This window comes from Pieris napi, chromosome 15 (genome assembly GCF_905475465.1).
Source record: "Pieris napi chromosome 15, ilPieNapi1.2, whole genome shotgun sequence".
NCBI classification, from domain to species: domain Eukaryota; kingdom Metazoa; phylum Arthropoda; class Insecta; order Lepidoptera; family Pieridae; genus Pieris; species Pieris napi.
In genome coordinates, this window is record NC_062248.1 from 767,915 (window position 1) to 786,921 (window position 19,007).

Consider the following 19,007-nt stretch of genomic DNA (forward strand, 5'->3'; position numbering starts at 1 on the left):
AGTCTAGTAATTGACAAGGGGAATGCAGACAAGCACGGCAATCAGTAAACAAGTAACAAACACATTTATAAAGTTATTCTGGTAAGAGTCGATTGGCCATGGCATCAACGGAAATTGAAAAGTCATAGCAAGCCAAATTCGATGAGATAAAACGAAAACAACGACTAACATGACAACACGGCCAAACGAGTCCCAAGAAAGCCAATACCTAGATATATAGACCTAATTTAGTTTCAGTCATACAATTTGTATGGCAATTTATAGAATTACAATGACATGACAAAAATATTTGTTTTTATTTAACGATTTAAATACTTGAAAAATACTAGATGATACCAATATGTGTTAAAAGTATTTCACCGGTACTAATAAAGGTTGTTAGAGTGGGTTTAGATCTTCTGGGACAATTAGTTCCTAGATATCGTTGTGTAGTCTGACATAGGTTCTTTTTCAACGTTTTTCTAACGTCTGAACTATCTAACCGTCCGATCTTTACTGTCTTCACACCAAGATCGCTTCATACTCTTTTTTGATTTAAATTGTGTAAATCGAATGTCATCGTTCATAATTAGGAGAATCTCCGTGAGCTCCCGAGAGTTCCTTAAGAGCGTGTACCCTTGCATGTGCCACGTGACGCGAGCGTCGCTCTTGATCGCGTGCATCGCGTTCTGTACGTGCACGCAAGCGGTCTGCGCCTGCTTCTTGCACGCATTGAGTGAAGGCACCTGATAACACAGTTAAAGAGTATATATATTGAAATAAAACTTTTTTAACGGATAAAATTTCTCGTTTCAAATACTTTTCAGCAATTTAGATCAGCGATAGATAGCGAATATAACAAAAAGAGCCTGTAGAGCTAGTCATAGGATTTAACATTTAAGGTAGCTGCAAACCTGCAGTGATAAATTCTCTTTTTTATGTTGACAACACTACGTGATTATAGTTCGATTGAAACATCTTTATACTTTATATGATTTTTTTAAAATAATTATTGTGAATAATTGAATAGCATAGCTGAAGTTTATTAGTTCGTATAAATACCGTCGTATTTCTCAGCACGATTTAAATACACAGTTTTAGGTCTCTTATAATTTGTGATTTTTTGAATTAGAGACTAATAAAATTATTAAAAAACTAACCGACAGCATCCCAACACTCCGCTGCTTCAGATGGGGAACTTGTACTGTTGTAGCAGTCTATAACAATTTGTTTGTAATCAGCGCATACTGGCTCAACGCTAACCATATTAGCTGTACGCATTTCTATACGATTAGTCATTGCTTTAACTTCGTCCACTGTTATCCTAAAATAAATTATTGTTCTTAAGGCCGATTTACATTATCTTAGTGTTTAGGAGAGTGCTTTAGGATAGTACTTTAGTTGAAACATGTAAACGCTACTTGCTTTAGAAAACGCTACGCTAAAGAACTTGCCTTTCAAGTTGTACTAAAGCACTCTCCTAAACACTAAGATAATGTAAATCGGCCTTTATGTGAAGCTATGCGTGGAAGTCGTAAACGTTATTCTTCTTATGTACAGTCGACCCTCGATAATTTGAAAGTTGAACAAAATTAAATTGAAGAGTTTGATCAAAATTCGTGATTTACAACAATTATTCGTAAAATATATATTTCGAAAAGAAGTCTGTTTCTCATTGTCCAAATAATTTTCGATAATAAGACTTTTCCTTGCCCCACCTAATACGACAGGGATTGATGGTTCTTCTTCTTCGTTGCGGCGTGTGTATGATAACCGCTTCAAATTATAGACAGTATGGAAGCCCAGACGTCAAATTATCGCTTGTTGGCGAGCTATTCCTTCAGCTTTAAATTACCGAAGGGACCAATTAACGTATGTTTACAGAACTGGAAGGTTTCAAATTATCGAGAATCGCCTATAGTTTATACGGTTAAAATTATTAGTCACGTACTAGAAGTATTATGATCATTTTGTAGTTCATTTTATAGCTTTCAAAACCTTTTAAGTTTAAAAATAACACTGAAATGTATTACGAAACCTATATTGATAATAATAGGCAGTGGTGTTGGCCCAGAGGCTTCAGCGTGCGACTCTCATCTCTGAGGACTCAGTCTACTCGTATGTGCGCATTTAATATTCGCTCAAACGGTGAAGTGAACATCGTGAGGAAACCGGCTTACCTTAGACCCTAAAAGTCGATGGTCTGTGTCAGGCACAGGAGGCTAATTACCTACTTGCCTATTAGATTGACAAATGATGAAATGAATGAACTAAAAAGGTTGTTGCGCCACTGATTTATTTTAATTTTATTTATAATAATAAAAGGACATTCATACGAAATACGTTTGAAGTGTCATATAAATAAAACATAATTATCGAATAAAATAAATGCATTGTCACCTTAGCTATGACAAGGGCCAATTAATTATTAATATTCAAGTCTTGGGACACGTAATTTCCTAGCACTATTTTTACCAACTACTCGGCTATAAGGTAAAACGATGTACAGCCAATATTAAATTGTTGTTTTTGTTAGCGATATGGTACAAGTTTTTACTTAACTATAAATATAAATGGTATCTCAATAACCATCGTATATCTTGATCCGGGTTCGATACACGTTGGTAATTGGCTGACTTGACAACGTGTATTGTTTATAGTAGTTAAGGAAAAAGTCCAGGAAACATGTTTAATATGTCTGTTCGTTAATTTAAATCTTTGATTATACTATAGACAAATACGTGCGACGTGCTATCACAATATTATCGGATTGGATGGCTATGGTATTAGCTCAGATTTGGTCACGTGGCCATATGGAAATTTGGTTGGTGTCTTTTACAATTTCTCTCTAAAGGCCAGCTAGCTTGCTTGATTATAGTAAAGGCCTTATTATAGTATTAGAGCATAATATTAGATTATAGTATATCCTGAATAATATTAGATTATAGTATATCCTGACTGTATAAATAGCCTAAACAGTTATAGATAAGAAAAAATATTCTAACCTAACCAAGGCAAGTTTAATTTTTCTTACTTTTTGAAGTGAAACTTCTAATGCGATTTCCAACAAGGTTTCGGTAAACGTTTAACACTCCTGGGGAGGGGAATAGAAAGAGACAGAGTGAGAGTGAATGCTTCCTATTTTCATTTCCACATTATGAAGTTTCACTTCTTCCGCGCGGAGGGACTCCACGCACTATTTTTTATGTTAAAATTTAAATCTATAAATGTCACAACGCATCAATAGATTGGCATCTATAACATACTCTTTTGTTTCTTTTTAAGTCGGTTAAAAATAGTTATCTTTTTAAACAAAGTCACAGGCGTCAGCCACTTATAAAAACCACCGCGTGCGCATTATTTCCCTCATAAAAACACATAATTGCAATGATAATGTTATTTAGTACCTATCCATTGAATTTTTCAATTACGTGATAAACCGAAAGCGGAAGAATCCGGCAGCGTATTTTAATGAATTTTTATCGGGAACTTTAATGCCTTCCTTGAAATTAGTCTGATGTGTATGATAATTTCCTCTCAATAGGCTATCTCTGATATTTATAACTGTGTATACCTACTTTAAAAATACAAGTCGTTCTATATACCTAGGGGCTACCTAAGGGGTCCACTCTAGGCGACTAGAGTTTTGCATTGCAATGCATGACTGCCAGCAGTTACTTCTTTGGTGTCCGTACCTGTATTTGCCCTAACACTATTTTTATCGAGTGTAATTGCCTTAGTGAAATGTTGGGTCCATTTATCACTAAACTTCTGCTAACCGGATGAGTTGATGGCGATACAAGTTTTGTAGACATCGATCTGATATTTACTCGACTCGACTCTGAATCGTACCCTACGTACCAAGTGTTTAACAAGTTTTCAAAGCCTGAAACTATTTCAGCGAATTAATAAAAAAAAAAAACAGTGGCGCTACAAACTTTTTAGGTTTGGGCGTTTGGCTTGTTAATCTAAAAGGCAAGTAGGTGATCAGTCTACTGACACAAACCGTCGCCTTTTTGGATCTTAGGGAAGCCGATTTCCTTACGATGTTTTCGTTCACCGCTCGAGTGAATGTCATGCCGCATTTACATTCAGCCGTAGCGAGCAGGGAAGTGGGCAGAGAAGTGGGCAGGAAGAGTGTGAAAACGCGATACTTCATATGAATGTAAATGCGGCATTAAATTCGCACATAGAAAGAAAGTCCATTGATGCACGGGAATCGAACCTACGACGTGAGGGAGTCGCACGTTAAAGCCCCTAGGTCAAGTGGCTGGATTAATTAACGATTAAGCATACTATAATAATTTAAAAGAATTTAAAATAAAAAATAAAATTAGCATACTAATTTAAAAGAAATATTATTCTATGAAATAAAACAGTAATGATAAAAGACAATCTTAAAAGCGAATATTCATGTTCATTCTAAACATATTTTTTATGCTTACGCTAATTTACATTAAGACTCAAAAATTTGAAAACAAATTCTAGGGAATCAGGTTATATAACTTTGAATTAAATAGACGCAAAACGAAGATAACGTTTAAATATTTCATTTACGTCTTTTAATGATTATGCGCAGGTCCGTATTGATCAGGAATGTTAATAATTATAAACGCCATCTTATTTTTATTTATAATAAGGTCTGTATAATAATTTAATTCCTTGTTCAAATTCTGTTAAAGGTGTAATATTATTTTGAAATCTGTGATCTGCAGGGCTATTCTTACTTTGTTAATATTAAATAGCTTTAGTTATAATAACTGAACCAAGTTCTTGTTAGTCGAGTTAGTAAATCTAATTTGTATGTACAAAACATTAATCTCTGGTATCAAATGCATGTGCGCCGCACTAAAATATAAACTAAGATATTTTTAAAATTAATTAATTTATGCTTTATTACCTTATTCACAAACATACACATAACAAAAATTTAATTTAATTTATTAATTTTTTTTTAAATTAAATGTTAACAACATTTATAGCGCCATTTATATTCATATGTTATTTCGTTGTTCACATTCTAATTTGTGTATATTGTATAGCTGTACAAAACATAATAAGTCCATTCTCAACCAACAAAAGATCACCACAACTATCATTTACGAACGGGTGCTTAGTTACTTTGGCCATATTGCCAGGAGAGAACCGAATAGTCTCGACAAGCTGGTAATGGTAGGGCGGAGTGATGGCAGGATAAACTAATCTGAGTCTCAACATACAACACTGAGACAAGGTGAGGATGGAGTGGCAGCAAGTCGACGTATCGGTTAGGGCTTCAAGACAGCCACGGCCTTCAGTACTGAAGAAGAAGAAGATAAACCATGAGACATACCCAAGCCGTTCTGAATGCGTGTCATCCAGGCACTTGAGTTTTTCTATATAAATCTTTTCTTTAAAATCCCCAAACGTAGAATTTGGACTTGTAGGGTGCGCAGATCCATTCAGTGTCGCATCTTCTACTAAACGTTCTACCTGTAGGTAATAAAAATAGTCTGATACAATACATAATATAAATGTGTGATTTTGTTCTTTGCTTTTAATTTAAATATCTACTTTTTCTTGTAAAGTAATTTTTCAATATTGCAAGAAAGTCCTTTAATGAAATATAAATCGATATGTTTAAAATTATCTAGATGTTCTGGGAGGGTTTTAGGAGGTACATTTAGTCAGGGAATTCTTAGGGGGTACTTTATAAAATATTGTTTTTTATTTTGAACGTAACCAACAAAGTATTAATAAAATATCAAAAATCCTATATATTATATCGAAATTTTATTTTATATTATTTATTTTTATTTGTTTAAATTACCTCTCAAACCTAGTATACGACAAAAACTTTGTTTTTTTTAAATCGATATTTAGGGGTATATGAAGTTGGGGGAATATTTTGTAGTGGTTGACTTTACTGATTTATGCTCGTTTTATGGTACACTCCACACGCAGTGTGCGACGCCTAATTCTAAATTCCGTACGCAAAAAATGTATTGAATTTTGCCTTACGGGAGGCACTGAGTATTGATTTTGAATCTCACCACAGGTAACACAAAGAAAGATTTGAAAAATAAATAGACTGAAGAAAGAAATTCTCATCATACCATTTTATTTGAAATGCTGATTCGGTTATCATCTAACTCCTCTTCATCAACCTTCGGTGGTTGTGGATTTGGAGGACGTTGGAAGTGCGTGGCTCTGGTAGACTGATTACTTCCCATATTAATAACTGGTGAATTTTCTGGAATACAGTTCAGTTAAACAACTTGGGTTTTTGTTAAAGATCAGTCAAAGATGTTGTGAGAAAGGATACATCAACACTTTGTTATGAATGGTTTTTTTATGTAATATGAGGCAAACGGGCAGAAGGCTCATCTGATGTTAAGTGATACCGCCGCCCATGGTCACTCAGATTGCCAGAAAGCTCGCAAGTGCCTTTTCTTGAAGGACCTTAAGAAGAATTTGTTTGGAAATACTTTAGTGGACAGCTGGTTCCACATAGTGGTGGTGCGTGGCAAAACTGCCTTAAGAAACGCTCAGTTTTACAACGACGGACGTCGAGGTGATACGGATGGTATTTTGTATTCTCCCATGACGTCCAATAATGACTCAGCTGCAGGTATTAGTCCGAACAACTCCTCTGAAAACTCTCCATAGTAAATGCGGTTAATCACCGGTTTTTGAATATATATTTTTTAAATTCTTTTATACGTAGCCGAACTGGCCCAAAGGCATTCATCGCTTAGGCAAATAATTAAACTTTTTTTAAAACTATTAAATAAATGTAGTAACAGTTTGACTCAGAATATTTTTTTTTAGAATTTTTGATGCGTCTCGGCATGTAACTTGCCAGATTATTTAGGTGAACAAATCTTTTAATAGTCTAGGGATGAGATTTAAACAGACATATTATATACGTTTGTGACACAGGTAAGTTACTTAGCACTATTAAACCCTGAACTTTGTTCTAATGAGGCTTGCAAGCGAGAGCTTTTTAACGTTGGACGTTGCCCTTCTAAGTTTTCATATCGTTTGATGCATAAACGTAACGAAGGATTCAATCAATAAATAATACAATAGGCGGAGAAAATCTTTATAATTGTTACGGAAATCAATGCTAAGCATCAACTAATCATTAGCTAGGGTGAAGTTACGTCTGCTTTTTAACCTTGAACTTTAAGTGCTTGCGGTGAGTAGCGATGTTGGCATTGCGTGGAATTTAATTTACATAAATTTAATACCGGAACAAGAGAAATGTTGTGGCAATCATTTGAAAATATATATGTATGACTTTTTTGTTAACTAAGATGGTAACGTTGCATGTAATACTTAGGTATGTCGACCTCACACAGAGGGCTTGCGAGTGCGTTGCCGGCCTTGTAAGAATTGGTACGCTCTTTTCTCGAAGGATGGAAGGGTTCGGAAATACTACAGTGGGAAACTATTCCACATAGTTGTGGTGCGCTGCAAAAATTGCCTTAAAACGGCTGGAATTTCGTATTCTCCCTGGACGTCCGACGATGAAACCCAGCTGCAGGTATCCATCCGAACAACTCCTCTGAACAATTTCCATTGTAAATGCGGTAGAAGATGCAGAGGGACCCCACATATCTACCAAGCCGCTCGGAGAGGGATTGGTCGTCGACTATTCGAACGGCTCTTCATGAAGTGATTGAAATGAGTGCCTTCATTCTGCTATTAAAAAAACCGATTGAGCTGTACCCACTAAAATAACCGAATCCTTGATTACTTTGAGTATTCTCTTACAAGCAAACGCTATCCTAAGATTTAGTTTAGAAATAATTTATTTCTGGTTGAGATCACAAGAGATTTAGATTGGAGAAATAGGTAGTTGAAGTTTTTCAACTATAGGTAGTATATATTAAACTTTAAAGCATTTTATAATTTATTATACTTACTTTTCTTGGATTGTCTAGAAGATAGCTAGCGTTTGATAAAAAAATAAGTTATTATTTTTCATTATTTTATATTTATAAAATAAGTTACTAGACAACATTTCATCTTAATATACAAATAAATAGTTTTTAAACATTGCCAAAACTATTCATGAATTATACTAATCTATGTATTTATCTTAAGGCTCTATGGGTTTTTACCATTGTATATATTTCAAATTCAATCGTGTAATCCGAAACCGTGAAATGGATTTAAATATTTAGTAACAAGACTTTATGCATGGTATCTTCAATAAATCAACGCAGCTAAACTCTAAATTGTTTAATTTTTATTTCAAGATCGTTATTTAAATTTCTTTTTTTCTGTGAATCGTTGTTTTTATGCAAAACAGTAACATGCACATGGACATCTCTGGTATAATAAGGGAGTTTGCAAAACGTATTAGAAAAAGAGTATATTTAACTTAAACGAAATATAATACATATTCAGGAAACTAGCCAACGTCTCGTAACTAACAGCTTTATTTAACTTGTTTAAGAAGCTTTGGTTTTTCAGTATCAGTGCATTAGGGGTTGTAACGAGGGAACTATTAAGCAACTGTTTTCCATCGTGATTTGTGAGCAATCAATAATAGTGATATTTACAGTGATTAGGCCGTGATCGATCAATTTGCTAACCGCCATACTGCCTTGGACATTCCTCGTTTGGCTGTAGTTTAAATATTATTATAATCGTTGCATAAAACTGAAATAGTACAGTGAAGTGATTTTTAATAGTGTCTTGTGGTCATCAAGTACTTTATAACATACAGAATATTTTTTGAATCTAAATCTTAATTTGTGTTGTATACGATTTATTCGGCATACAAATAAATAGTTGGTTGGCACTTGGCAAGTTGTTGACAGCATCGTGCACCTGGTTGCTGTGGATCGAGCCTTGACGCGCACATAACTACCATCCGAATATTACGTCTTATAGCATATATATTGTTTTTTTTTTTTTTTTTTTTTTTTTATCAATCTACATTTGAATAATCATAGTTATATTTCATAATGCCTAAGTGTATTGCTTGCTCCAGGGATCTAGACGTAAGCAAACAAATCAGATGTACGAAATGCTTTAGAGGGTGTCACAATAAGTGTGCGAATATAACGTCTGATGTAGAAATCGATTCCTGGACGTGTCCGCCTTGTTCACGCAGAGAACATCGCGGTCAGAGTACCTCTCCTGACAAGGTTCAGGCAGCAACGACACGACGCAATAAAAAGGATACAGGGCTTTGTGACCGCTTCGTATCGAGAGACGATTTGCAAAAGTTAATCACTGAGGGTATTAATCAGGCTATTGATTCCAAACTTGGTCACTTCGAGTCACTGAAAGTGTCTCTCTTTGTCGAGATAAGGGAAGAGATCAATTCTTTCATCAACCCCTTCTTGAAGGAAACTGAGTGTCTAAGAGAAGAAGTAAATAAATTGAAGAATGATATTCAAAGTAATAATTCTATTATAGACGATCTACGATGCCAAATAAATAAGCAACAACAGTGGAACAGAATGAACAATTTAGAGATTGTTGGGCTGCCACAAACCAAGAATGAATCTACTTGCGCCTTAGTAAAAATAATAGCAAAACATGCAGACGTAGTATTGCGGGATGATGAGATCGAATTTGCTAACCGCATACAGCCGAAGCAATCTATGCCAAGCAAAGCAAAAACAATCGTGGTGCGCCTGAAAACACGCGAAATAAAAGACAAAATATTATCTGGCTTACGTAAAAAACGGGGAATCCATACATCTGATATAGGAATGTCAGGGGATTCAAAAAGATTCTATGTAAATGAGCATTTGACCCCAGATAATAAGCATCTTCTTAAAAAGGCGAAAGCGCTGGCAATCGATAAAGGTTTTAAATACGTATGGGTTCGTAACTGTGGAATTTTTTTACGCCGAAACGAAGAGTCCCCTGCTATAACCATAAATTTCGAACGGGATTTGGAAAAAATAAATTGATAAACCTACTTTTATTTGTTAATCATATATATCATTGGGGAGTAGTTGCGTGTTTCATATTAGATTTAAGATATTTCCTTTGTTTTTGCCTCTTTAAATTACTACACGTGATTTTCTGGTTCCATATGGGCAAAAATTTTGTGATGATTTTAACGATACATAAGTTCAATATTAATCTTAGTATTATAGACTACTTAAACTGTTCATTTCAAAACCTAAGATTTCATTGTTCATTGAAATATAATTATAGCACCTTAATAACAAAGCCAAATAACAAAATTATATTAAAAGTTTACACTAAAGTTGGTACAATCTCTAGGTATTTCGATGTTTGACAAAAGTTTAACTTTATTTTATCAAAACGTTCGTGGCTTGCGTACAAAATCAAACGAATTTTATCAAAATCTTCTTACTTGTACTTTCGATGTTATTTTAATAACTGAGTCATGGCTTAATAGCAGTTTTTATGATAATGAACTGTGCAGTGATGAGTACCAGATGTTTCGACGTGACAGAAGTAAAGAAACCTCCAGTAAAAATATAGGCGGAGGGCTGCTGATCTATGTATCTCGTTATTTAAAAGCATATGAGAGGGCGGAGTGGAACTGCAATAGTGTTGAAACACTCTGGATAACTATACCCCATAATTCATTGGCAGTCAACGACCGGCGCAGTCTCCATATCGGTCTTGTCTATATACCTCCAGACTCTATGCAGGCTGAAAGACTTGAAACGTTTATTTCCTCGTTTAGCCACATAATGGACACAAATATAAGTGATAACTTTATAATAGTCGGTGACTTTAACCTCCCAAATATTAATTGGACGCCTTTGGGACCCATTCTATTAAAAAAAGGAACATCTAAAATACAAAATGTCTCCGAAATATTTTTAAATGAAATTAATATTTCAGGCCTAAAACAACATAATGTGTCGTCTAATAGTAGCAATAATGTCCTCGATTTAATTTTAAGTAATGTTTCCATCGACAGTTCGACAACTGATATGGCGCTAGTTAAACCAGACATATATCATCCTTGCTTAAAGATCGATGCTACCGACTTAGTTCTATGTAAAACCATCCCAAAAGCACAAATAAAATATAACTTTCGTCGTGCTAACTACGAGGATATTAATAAAGCGTTGTCGAATATTGATTGGGTAAAAGTTTTAATTGGAGGTACTATTGATGAAGTGACAGGTAGTTTCTATGTAATATTAGATAAAATAATTTCAAGTTTTGTCCCTAAAAGCAGGAGTATTGGCAGAAGCAAATTTCCTATTTGGTACTCAAGCTCTTTGAAACATATAATAAAAGATAAATTAAAAGCTCACAAGCGTTGGAAAACTTATAGGAATCCAAGAGATTATGATGAATTTTCGCTGTTACGCGCTAGGCAAAAACTTGTATCTAAGAAGTGCTTTGATATGTATGAGAAGAGTATCCAAAATAATTTGAGTAAGGATCCCAAAGCGCTGTGGTCATATCTGAGAAACAAACGCCAATGTAGCCCAGGCTACCCTAACACAATGATTCTCGGAGATGAAGTCTACTATACAGAAGCAGACGCTTGTGAAGGGTTCAACAGGTTTTTTAAAAGTGTTTTTCAACACCCAGATGATAGTTACAATCTTCAACACCTACCTGAATCCGATTATACATGCAACCAAGTAGTACTGACCGAGGATGAAGTCTGTAGAGAGTTGAAATCTTTAAATATTAATAAAGGTTCAGGGAGTGATGGAATACCTTCAATTTTTCTCCAAAAATGCTATAGACAACTCTCTAAACCCTTGACAAATATATTTAATCAGTCGCTTAATGTATTCTGTAGTTTCCCATCCAAATGGAAAGAAGCCCACATTGTTCCGATCCACAAAAAAGGGTCTAGAAATAAAATAGAACATTATCGACCAATTTCAATTCTAAATTCGTTTGGTAAATTATTTGAAAAATTAGTTAACAAAACGTTGAGTCCTCTTATCCTAAGACAATTACCACATCAGCAACATGGTTTTACAAAAAATCGTTCAACTGTCAGCAACCTCACCGTTTTCACCGAGTACATTTTAAAGGGAATGGATGAAGGAGAACAAATTGATGCGATCTATACGGATTTTGAAAAAGCTTTCGATCGAGTTGATCATGTCATTCTCCTACATAAGCTATTAGCGCTAGGAATCCGTGGGGATCTATACAGATGGATCAAATCCTATGTGACTAATAGAAGGCAGGCGGTAGTAATGGGTGGACATAGGAGCACATTTATAAATGTGACATCCGGTGTACCTCAGGGCTCTATACTGGGTCCGCTGTTGTTTAATGCTTATCTTTATGATATACAGAATTGTTTCAAGTATTCAGAATATCTTATGTTTGCAGATGACAAAAAAATATTTCTAAAAATTAAATCTATAGAGAACTGTGTTCAACTTCAACAGGATCTTAGTAGATTGGAAATTTACTACGAAAGAAATAAACTATCTTTAAATATTGGAAAATGTAGTAAAATTACTTTTACTCGCAAACATAAGAAAATACAATTTTGTTATAAGATAAGAGATACAACAATTAAACAGGTGAATTTGGTTGGAGACTTGGGGATACTACTAGATGATAAGATGTCTTTCTCAGAACATATAGATAATATAACAGAAAAAGCATATAAACAGCTTGGATTCGTCAAACGAGTATGCAAATCTTTCAGGAATATAAAATGTATAAAATGCCTGTACTTTGCTTTTGTTAGGAGTACACTGGAATATGCATGCACTGTTTGGTCCCCAACCTACAAGAAATACATTGAAGCAATAGAGAACATTCAAAAAAAGTTTCTTAAGTTTTTAAGTTTTAAGGATTTCCGAAAGTACAGTAGCTATATAGATTCCTGCAAGTACTTTGGTATTGAATCATTGGAATGTCGACGTAAACAATATGACCTTATATTTTTACACGCTATTTGCAATGGTTTAATTGACTGTCCTGACTTATTGCCGCTTTTACTTTTTCACGCCCCTTCTTCACACAATACAAGGCAAACGCAACTATTTAAAATTCCTCGGTTTAATTCAAACTATTTGCGTAACTCAGTCATGCATCGTATACCTTCAGATTATAATAGGAATTACCAACAAATAGAAATATTTAATGTATCTAAAAAATGTTTAAGAAATGATATAAAAAATCTAGTATCTTTTATTAGATAGAATGGCTTTGTTATTCCTTCTTTATAATAAATGTGTTGTAATGAACTGTGAATCGTAGAATTTAGAATTTACATACATACATATATTCTTTGTAATTTTTTTTTTGTTTTTTTTGTATTTGTATAGGTGTAACTGTGTTTTGTGTATGTTTAAATGTGTATTCCATTTTTGGCTCTTGTGTATAGTGTAATTTTTTGAATATAATAGTACTTGTAAGTAGCTGTAGGAATACCATTAAGAAAATAAATAAATAAATAAATAAATAAATAAATAAATTATAGTAAATTTACAGGACGTAGTTTAATAGGCATTAAGTATTTATATAACATATACAAAAAAATATATATTTATAAACTGTGTCGAAATTCGAGGCCCTCTGCTGTGACTTCGTAAAATTACGACAGTACCTATAGTAGAATGCGAGAGTGACGCAGAGGCCTCCTTAACGCGGCCCTTTTTTTTTTTCGTGGTGAAATGCTTTACGCATACCCTCCCGCGGCATGGTTGATCTGGTGGGGTTATGTGGGACTCGCTGTTGTGCATACCCACGAATTATGTGGAATGGACCTTGGCACAGCAAGGGCCTTTCACGTCGGCCAATTCGTCCTTAACGCGGCCCTGTAGGAACTACTCTAAGTGTTTGCCCTGTCTCTGAGCAGCAAAGATCCTGGTGTGGCCAAGCCCCACCTCTCCAACATGGATCACAGGGTGCACAAATGGCAACCTCGGATATAAAAAAGGGAATATGTACAAAAAATACCATAGCTTTTGAAGTTTTGATTATTTATGCTACGTATCGATCGTATGCTATTTACCCATTAGACCTTCAATGATTAGCGGATGTTTACATAATCAAATTTGTAATATTTGGCTAAACCCAACTCAGAACATTCCGATCTAGTTGTTACGTTTTATTAGTTGGTTTTGACTTCACTTAAAACAAGTAAATTTGTAAATTCTTGTCTGACTCATTATAGGATCAACTGACGAGTCATTGTAGGTCCTTACTCACGATTCCTATGTTTGATCAGAGTACTGTCACTACAGGATATGGTTTCTCAAAATCTGTGATTGGTAAATCAAATTGTCATTGGTGTATATGTCGTATTAAGACTACGAACTATTTTAATTTTATCTACACTAATATTTTCTAATACATATTATATAAATTCTCGAGTCATAATGTTCGTTCCCATATGCCTCCGAAACGGCTCGACCGATTCTTATAAAATTTTAATGCATGTTCAGTAAGTCTGAGAATCGGCTACTATCTATTTTTCAAATCCCTAAGTGATAAGGGGTGTCCACCCCAAACTATTTATTTTTATTTTTTTGACAAAATATTTTTTTACGATACAACATACAAAAATACATACAACCCTTAATTTTTATCTACCCTCTACGATCAACCCCTATTTTTTATTATTGTAGATAGATATTTTATTGAACTAAAAAAATGTTTCCTAGAAATAATATACATGGCAACAAAAACGTTTGCCGGGTCATCTAGTAATGATATATAAATAAACAGAATGATATTTTTAATTCTAATGCTGATTCAATTTTAATAATTTTTCAACATAATTCATTATCAATAGGTGCGTAGTATCAAAGACAAATGTGGCAAAGACAGGTAAAATATTATTAGAAATTAAAATTAAAGAGATTTAATTAAATATAAAATATTGTCGTATAATATATATAAATAATAATAAGCTAATGTTAGGGTAAACAATGTTTTAAGTAGTTATTTTCTTATATAAAAAACTATTTAATTGGTTAACATTAAAATGAGATACAGATACATAGATAGGTATCTTAAGATTATGGATGGTTATGGATACTAGACCAATTATAAACGATGAGGAATTGAATCTGGATGATACAACTGTATTTCTCGGAATCACCATGGATTCAAAACTTCAGTGGTCCCCTCATATTAACGGATTGGCGAAGAGACTTAGTTCTGCAGCCTACGCGGTTAAAAAAAATTCGCTCACTAACTGATGTCGATACAGCTAGACTTGTTTATTTTAGTTACTTTCATAGCTTAATGACTTATGGCTTATTATTATGGGGTCATGCTGCTGATGTCGAAACTATTTTCATCCTGCAGAAGAGGGCTATTCGTGCAATCTATAATTTAAAATGTAGGGAATTTCTTAGAGATAAATTCAAGGAAATTAATATACTTACCTTTCCCTCGCAATATATTTATGAAAATATTATGTATGTATACAAAAATAGTGATAAGTTGACTAGAATAGAACATACGCACAATGTTAATACACGGAACAAACGCAGGCTGCAATTTCCCCGTACTAGACTATCCAAAGTTAGTAATTCTTTTTTGGGGAAAGGGATACTCTTCTTTAATAAAATCCCAGAGGCTCTTTTATCTCTGCCTTTCAATAAATTTAAGAAATGTATTAAAGAAAAGCTGTGTAAAAAGGCTTACTATAAAGTCAACGATTATCTAGTTGATAAAAGGGCCTGGGACTAGTGCTAAACAGGCTGCCTCTAATTAATTTGCGATATTTGATTTAAAATAAGTGTTATTTGATGGTTTGATATTTTAAAAGAGTACCGAGAGTTTTTTACGCCGGCTTTTTCTCTCGGCCTACACCCTCTGTCTTCTTTGCCGATGAGTAGGGATGCCTACAAATTGAAATTTAATGACGTGGAATAAGTGATACATGTATCTTATGTTCCATAATAAACATATTTTTTTTTATTTTTTTTTTTTATTTTTATTTTTAAGATATCGGTAACTTGGCCAGATAGAATGTGTCATCAGCTTTCTGTGATAAAAACTAAAAAAAATATATTTGTTTCTATGTTTTTTTTACTTGTCGAAATCCAATTAATTGCAGTTGCTTTCATTTATAATCTCTTGATAGAGTTTGACACATCCAGATTATGAAGCAATTCAGTAAAAATGTATTCTTAAAAATAATTCTAAGGTGACGTGTCGCAAAATAAGCACAAGGATACTTTACATAAAATATTATGAAATGTGTCTTCCGCGACGAAAAACCCTCAAAACCAGTATAAAGGCCAAAAGGAAACTCGAGAAAAATAGTTTTATTTGGTAATAAATTCTCTGATTATAAATTTTATTCAATATTATTAAACACAGACTAATACCACTCAAAATCAGTTCAGTGGTTCCATTGCTGTTTTACATTCTCCTCATAGTAATTGTATATATCTTTAAATAATACGAAAAAATGTAGTATATAGTAGTATTCTATTGATTGATATTAAATAATTAATTTAGCGATATATTTAAATAATAAAATGCGGATAAACCGCAAATATAATTACAAGCTAAAAACTTGAAACCTTTAGATAAAATATTGATTATCTATTAATTGTATGAGACCATATCTCTACTTTCGTCTGCGACATCTGACCAAGGTTATTACTAGCTTCTAGAATAGCGTCGAATTTAATAAATGACGAAACAATATTATTTATTAATAATACCATCCGAACATTAAGACGCAAAATATTTTTTATATTTTGCGTCGTTTTGGTTTATACAAATATACAGGCTACCTTTTTACGCGTAAAAAGTCCAGAAAGCTCACTTGTTATTGAATTAAAAATACAACATATAACATTTAACATTCCCGACTTTACAGGAAAACAACTTGACTACTCCATAGTAGACATAAATGTGTAACATACATTGATTGTTCAATGGAATACATCTTGAATCATACATAGAAATTCGTCGATGTAAATGTCACAGAGGTCAAGAGTCGTGTAGATGAACAAGTTTCGCGTTTGGTCACTGCGGGGCGGGGGATGACGTCATTGGAGGCTGTGTTATATAGAAGATGCGCAGGCGAACACCTTACTGTTTTGACTAGTGTTTTGTGTGTGCGTACAGATATCAAAATGCTGAAATTCGGAACATTTTTAACTTTCGCTGTAAGTGTTGTTTCTTAGGTTTCTTGTTTCATAATTATTTGACCAATATAAAAGTTAAATTAATCAAAATATACGCCATTAATTAAAGTATAATATACTTCCTTAAACAATTCAAAGTTCAAAACAGTAGTTTTTTAAATTATCATTATGTTTTTGTTCCATACTTCAAACTAAGACAAGGGACTCTCCTTATATATTAAAACACATATATATAACGTTAGTTACCTATGTCGTCTTCAATGACCTTATGAACGTCATAAATGTTCAATTGTAAAATGTGTACTTGTTAGTGTAAACAAGATATTAAGTTCATAAATAGTACGGCGTTGGTATTTTGATGGTATTATATACATCATGGAGAAATAAATCTTATTTTTATTTAATATATTGTTTAAATTGACCTTTGTAGGAGAGACTTTATACGTAAGTTTGCTTAGTTTGGACTACATAATTAATCTTTGAATTTAATTAAGGTTTTTTGTAAAGTAAAATTAATTTCGATATTATACAAGAAATTGCAGATATAAATTATGTGTTAAGGCCGATTTACATTATCTTAGTGTTTAGGAGAGTGCTTTAGGATAGTACTTTAGTTGAAACATGTAAACGCTACTTGTTTTAGTAAACGCTACGCTAAAGAACTTGCCTTTTAAGTTGTACTAAAGCACTCTCCTAAATAAGATAATGTAAATCGGCCTTTAAACACACAAGTTTCTATATAAATATAAAGTTTTGGTATGTTTGTATTTCTGCGTAGTACAAACCCAGTATAATATTAAAAATAAAGAAGGTAAAACTACTGTATATTTTTAGGCAATATTAGAGGTACTCAACCCAAAACTTCTATATATCAAACTGTTACTAGGATATGCCCTAAAATTGAGCTATATTCTTACAAGTTAAATATTAATAAGATAGTATTATGTTTTACTTATTTATCCAATGGTAATTTGCGCTGATAAAGAATATAATTTGATAACAAAATACAATAAAACTAGACTTTAGATTTGAACTTTTGGATTTTTAAATCGGAGGTACACTTAGTCCCATATTTCAACGATTAATACAATAGATGAATTGAAAAGTATGAAAAATACTTACTTACAAAATAATTGAAGATAACTAAACACAATAATTTACGTTTTCACAAAACATTTTAGGTTTAAATAAATATTATTGACAGGAATTTGATGAGATCTTTTGGCAGAAATTTAGTGTGATTTTTTGCATAGACAAACTATAGAATTATTAAATAGTTTATCTTTGAAAAAGACTCTGGCATGGTCTATATTTTTAGTACTATACTACTATTATTATAGCATAAATTGGGAATCCAAAATATCTCCGTTAATGATCGGCGTTGGAAATCAAAACTGATATATATTGGTGTTGAAATTAATAATTTATTTAAATTATTAAATATAAATGAATAAATGGCATTGTTCGTACTTCATAAATTAAACGTACAGTTAAATTCGTCCGTTCCAAGCGTTATCAAAAGCTCCTTTTTTTACTAGGAAATTCTTATTGTCTAAGGAATTATTTTTTACTTGCTAACGGGTTCTTAAACAAGCTCACGTAGCATTACCATAAGTAAAACTTAATTTTAACCCAAACATGAATCAGATGTCAGCAACAATCCTTTGCAGTTTGTGAGACTTATTCAATTGAATTTTTTCAAATATCTGTGACCAGATCTTAAGATTTTTAATCTACACCGTGAAAATTTACATTTTAGATTGCGATTTGGTGTCTCAAACATATTTAATTCTCGTATCACGATCACAAACTCTGGAGCGGTTTCACTTTTATATACCTCTTACACAAATATATGAAATAAAACCTTATAATACTTTAATTATTTGTGAGGTTTTGCTGGTAATTTCTGGGAATGATATTATAATTCGACGGGAATGTTAGGAACTTTTTCGGATTAAAATTTTTTGTCTAGATAGTCCATTT

General features: G+C 33.1%; 2 protein-coding genes across 3 annotated transcripts in view; one reads left to right on the forward strand and one right to left on the reverse strand.

Annotated features, from left to right (window-relative positions):
* Positions 1 to 18,289, reverse strand: LOC125056491. The gene is made up of 5 exons (XM_047659615.1): positions 18,151 to 18,289; positions 6,075 to 6,211; positions 5,312 to 5,451; positions 1,140 to 1,303; positions 1 to 725 (listed from the first exon to the last, which is right to left on the reverse strand). The coding sequence occupies exons 2-5, from the start codon at positions 6,189 to 6,191 to the stop codon at positions 556 to 558; spliced, it is 591 nt and encodes a 196-aa protein (XP_047515571.1). The 5' UTR covers positions 6,192 to 6,211; positions 18,151 to 18,289; the 3' UTR covers positions 1 to 555.
* Positions 16,915 to 19,007, forward strand: part of LOC125056490 — a 14,120-nt gene continuing 12,027 nt past the window's right edge. For both annotated transcript variants that reach the window (XM_047659612.1, XM_047659613.1), the window contains exon 1: positions 16,915 to 17,045. In XM_047659612.1, the coding sequence (XP_047515568.1) occupies positions 16,920 to 17,045 (126 nt within the window). In that variant the 5' untranslated portion in view covers positions 16,915 to 16,919. The remainder of the gene's footprint in view (positions 17,046 to 19,007) is intronic.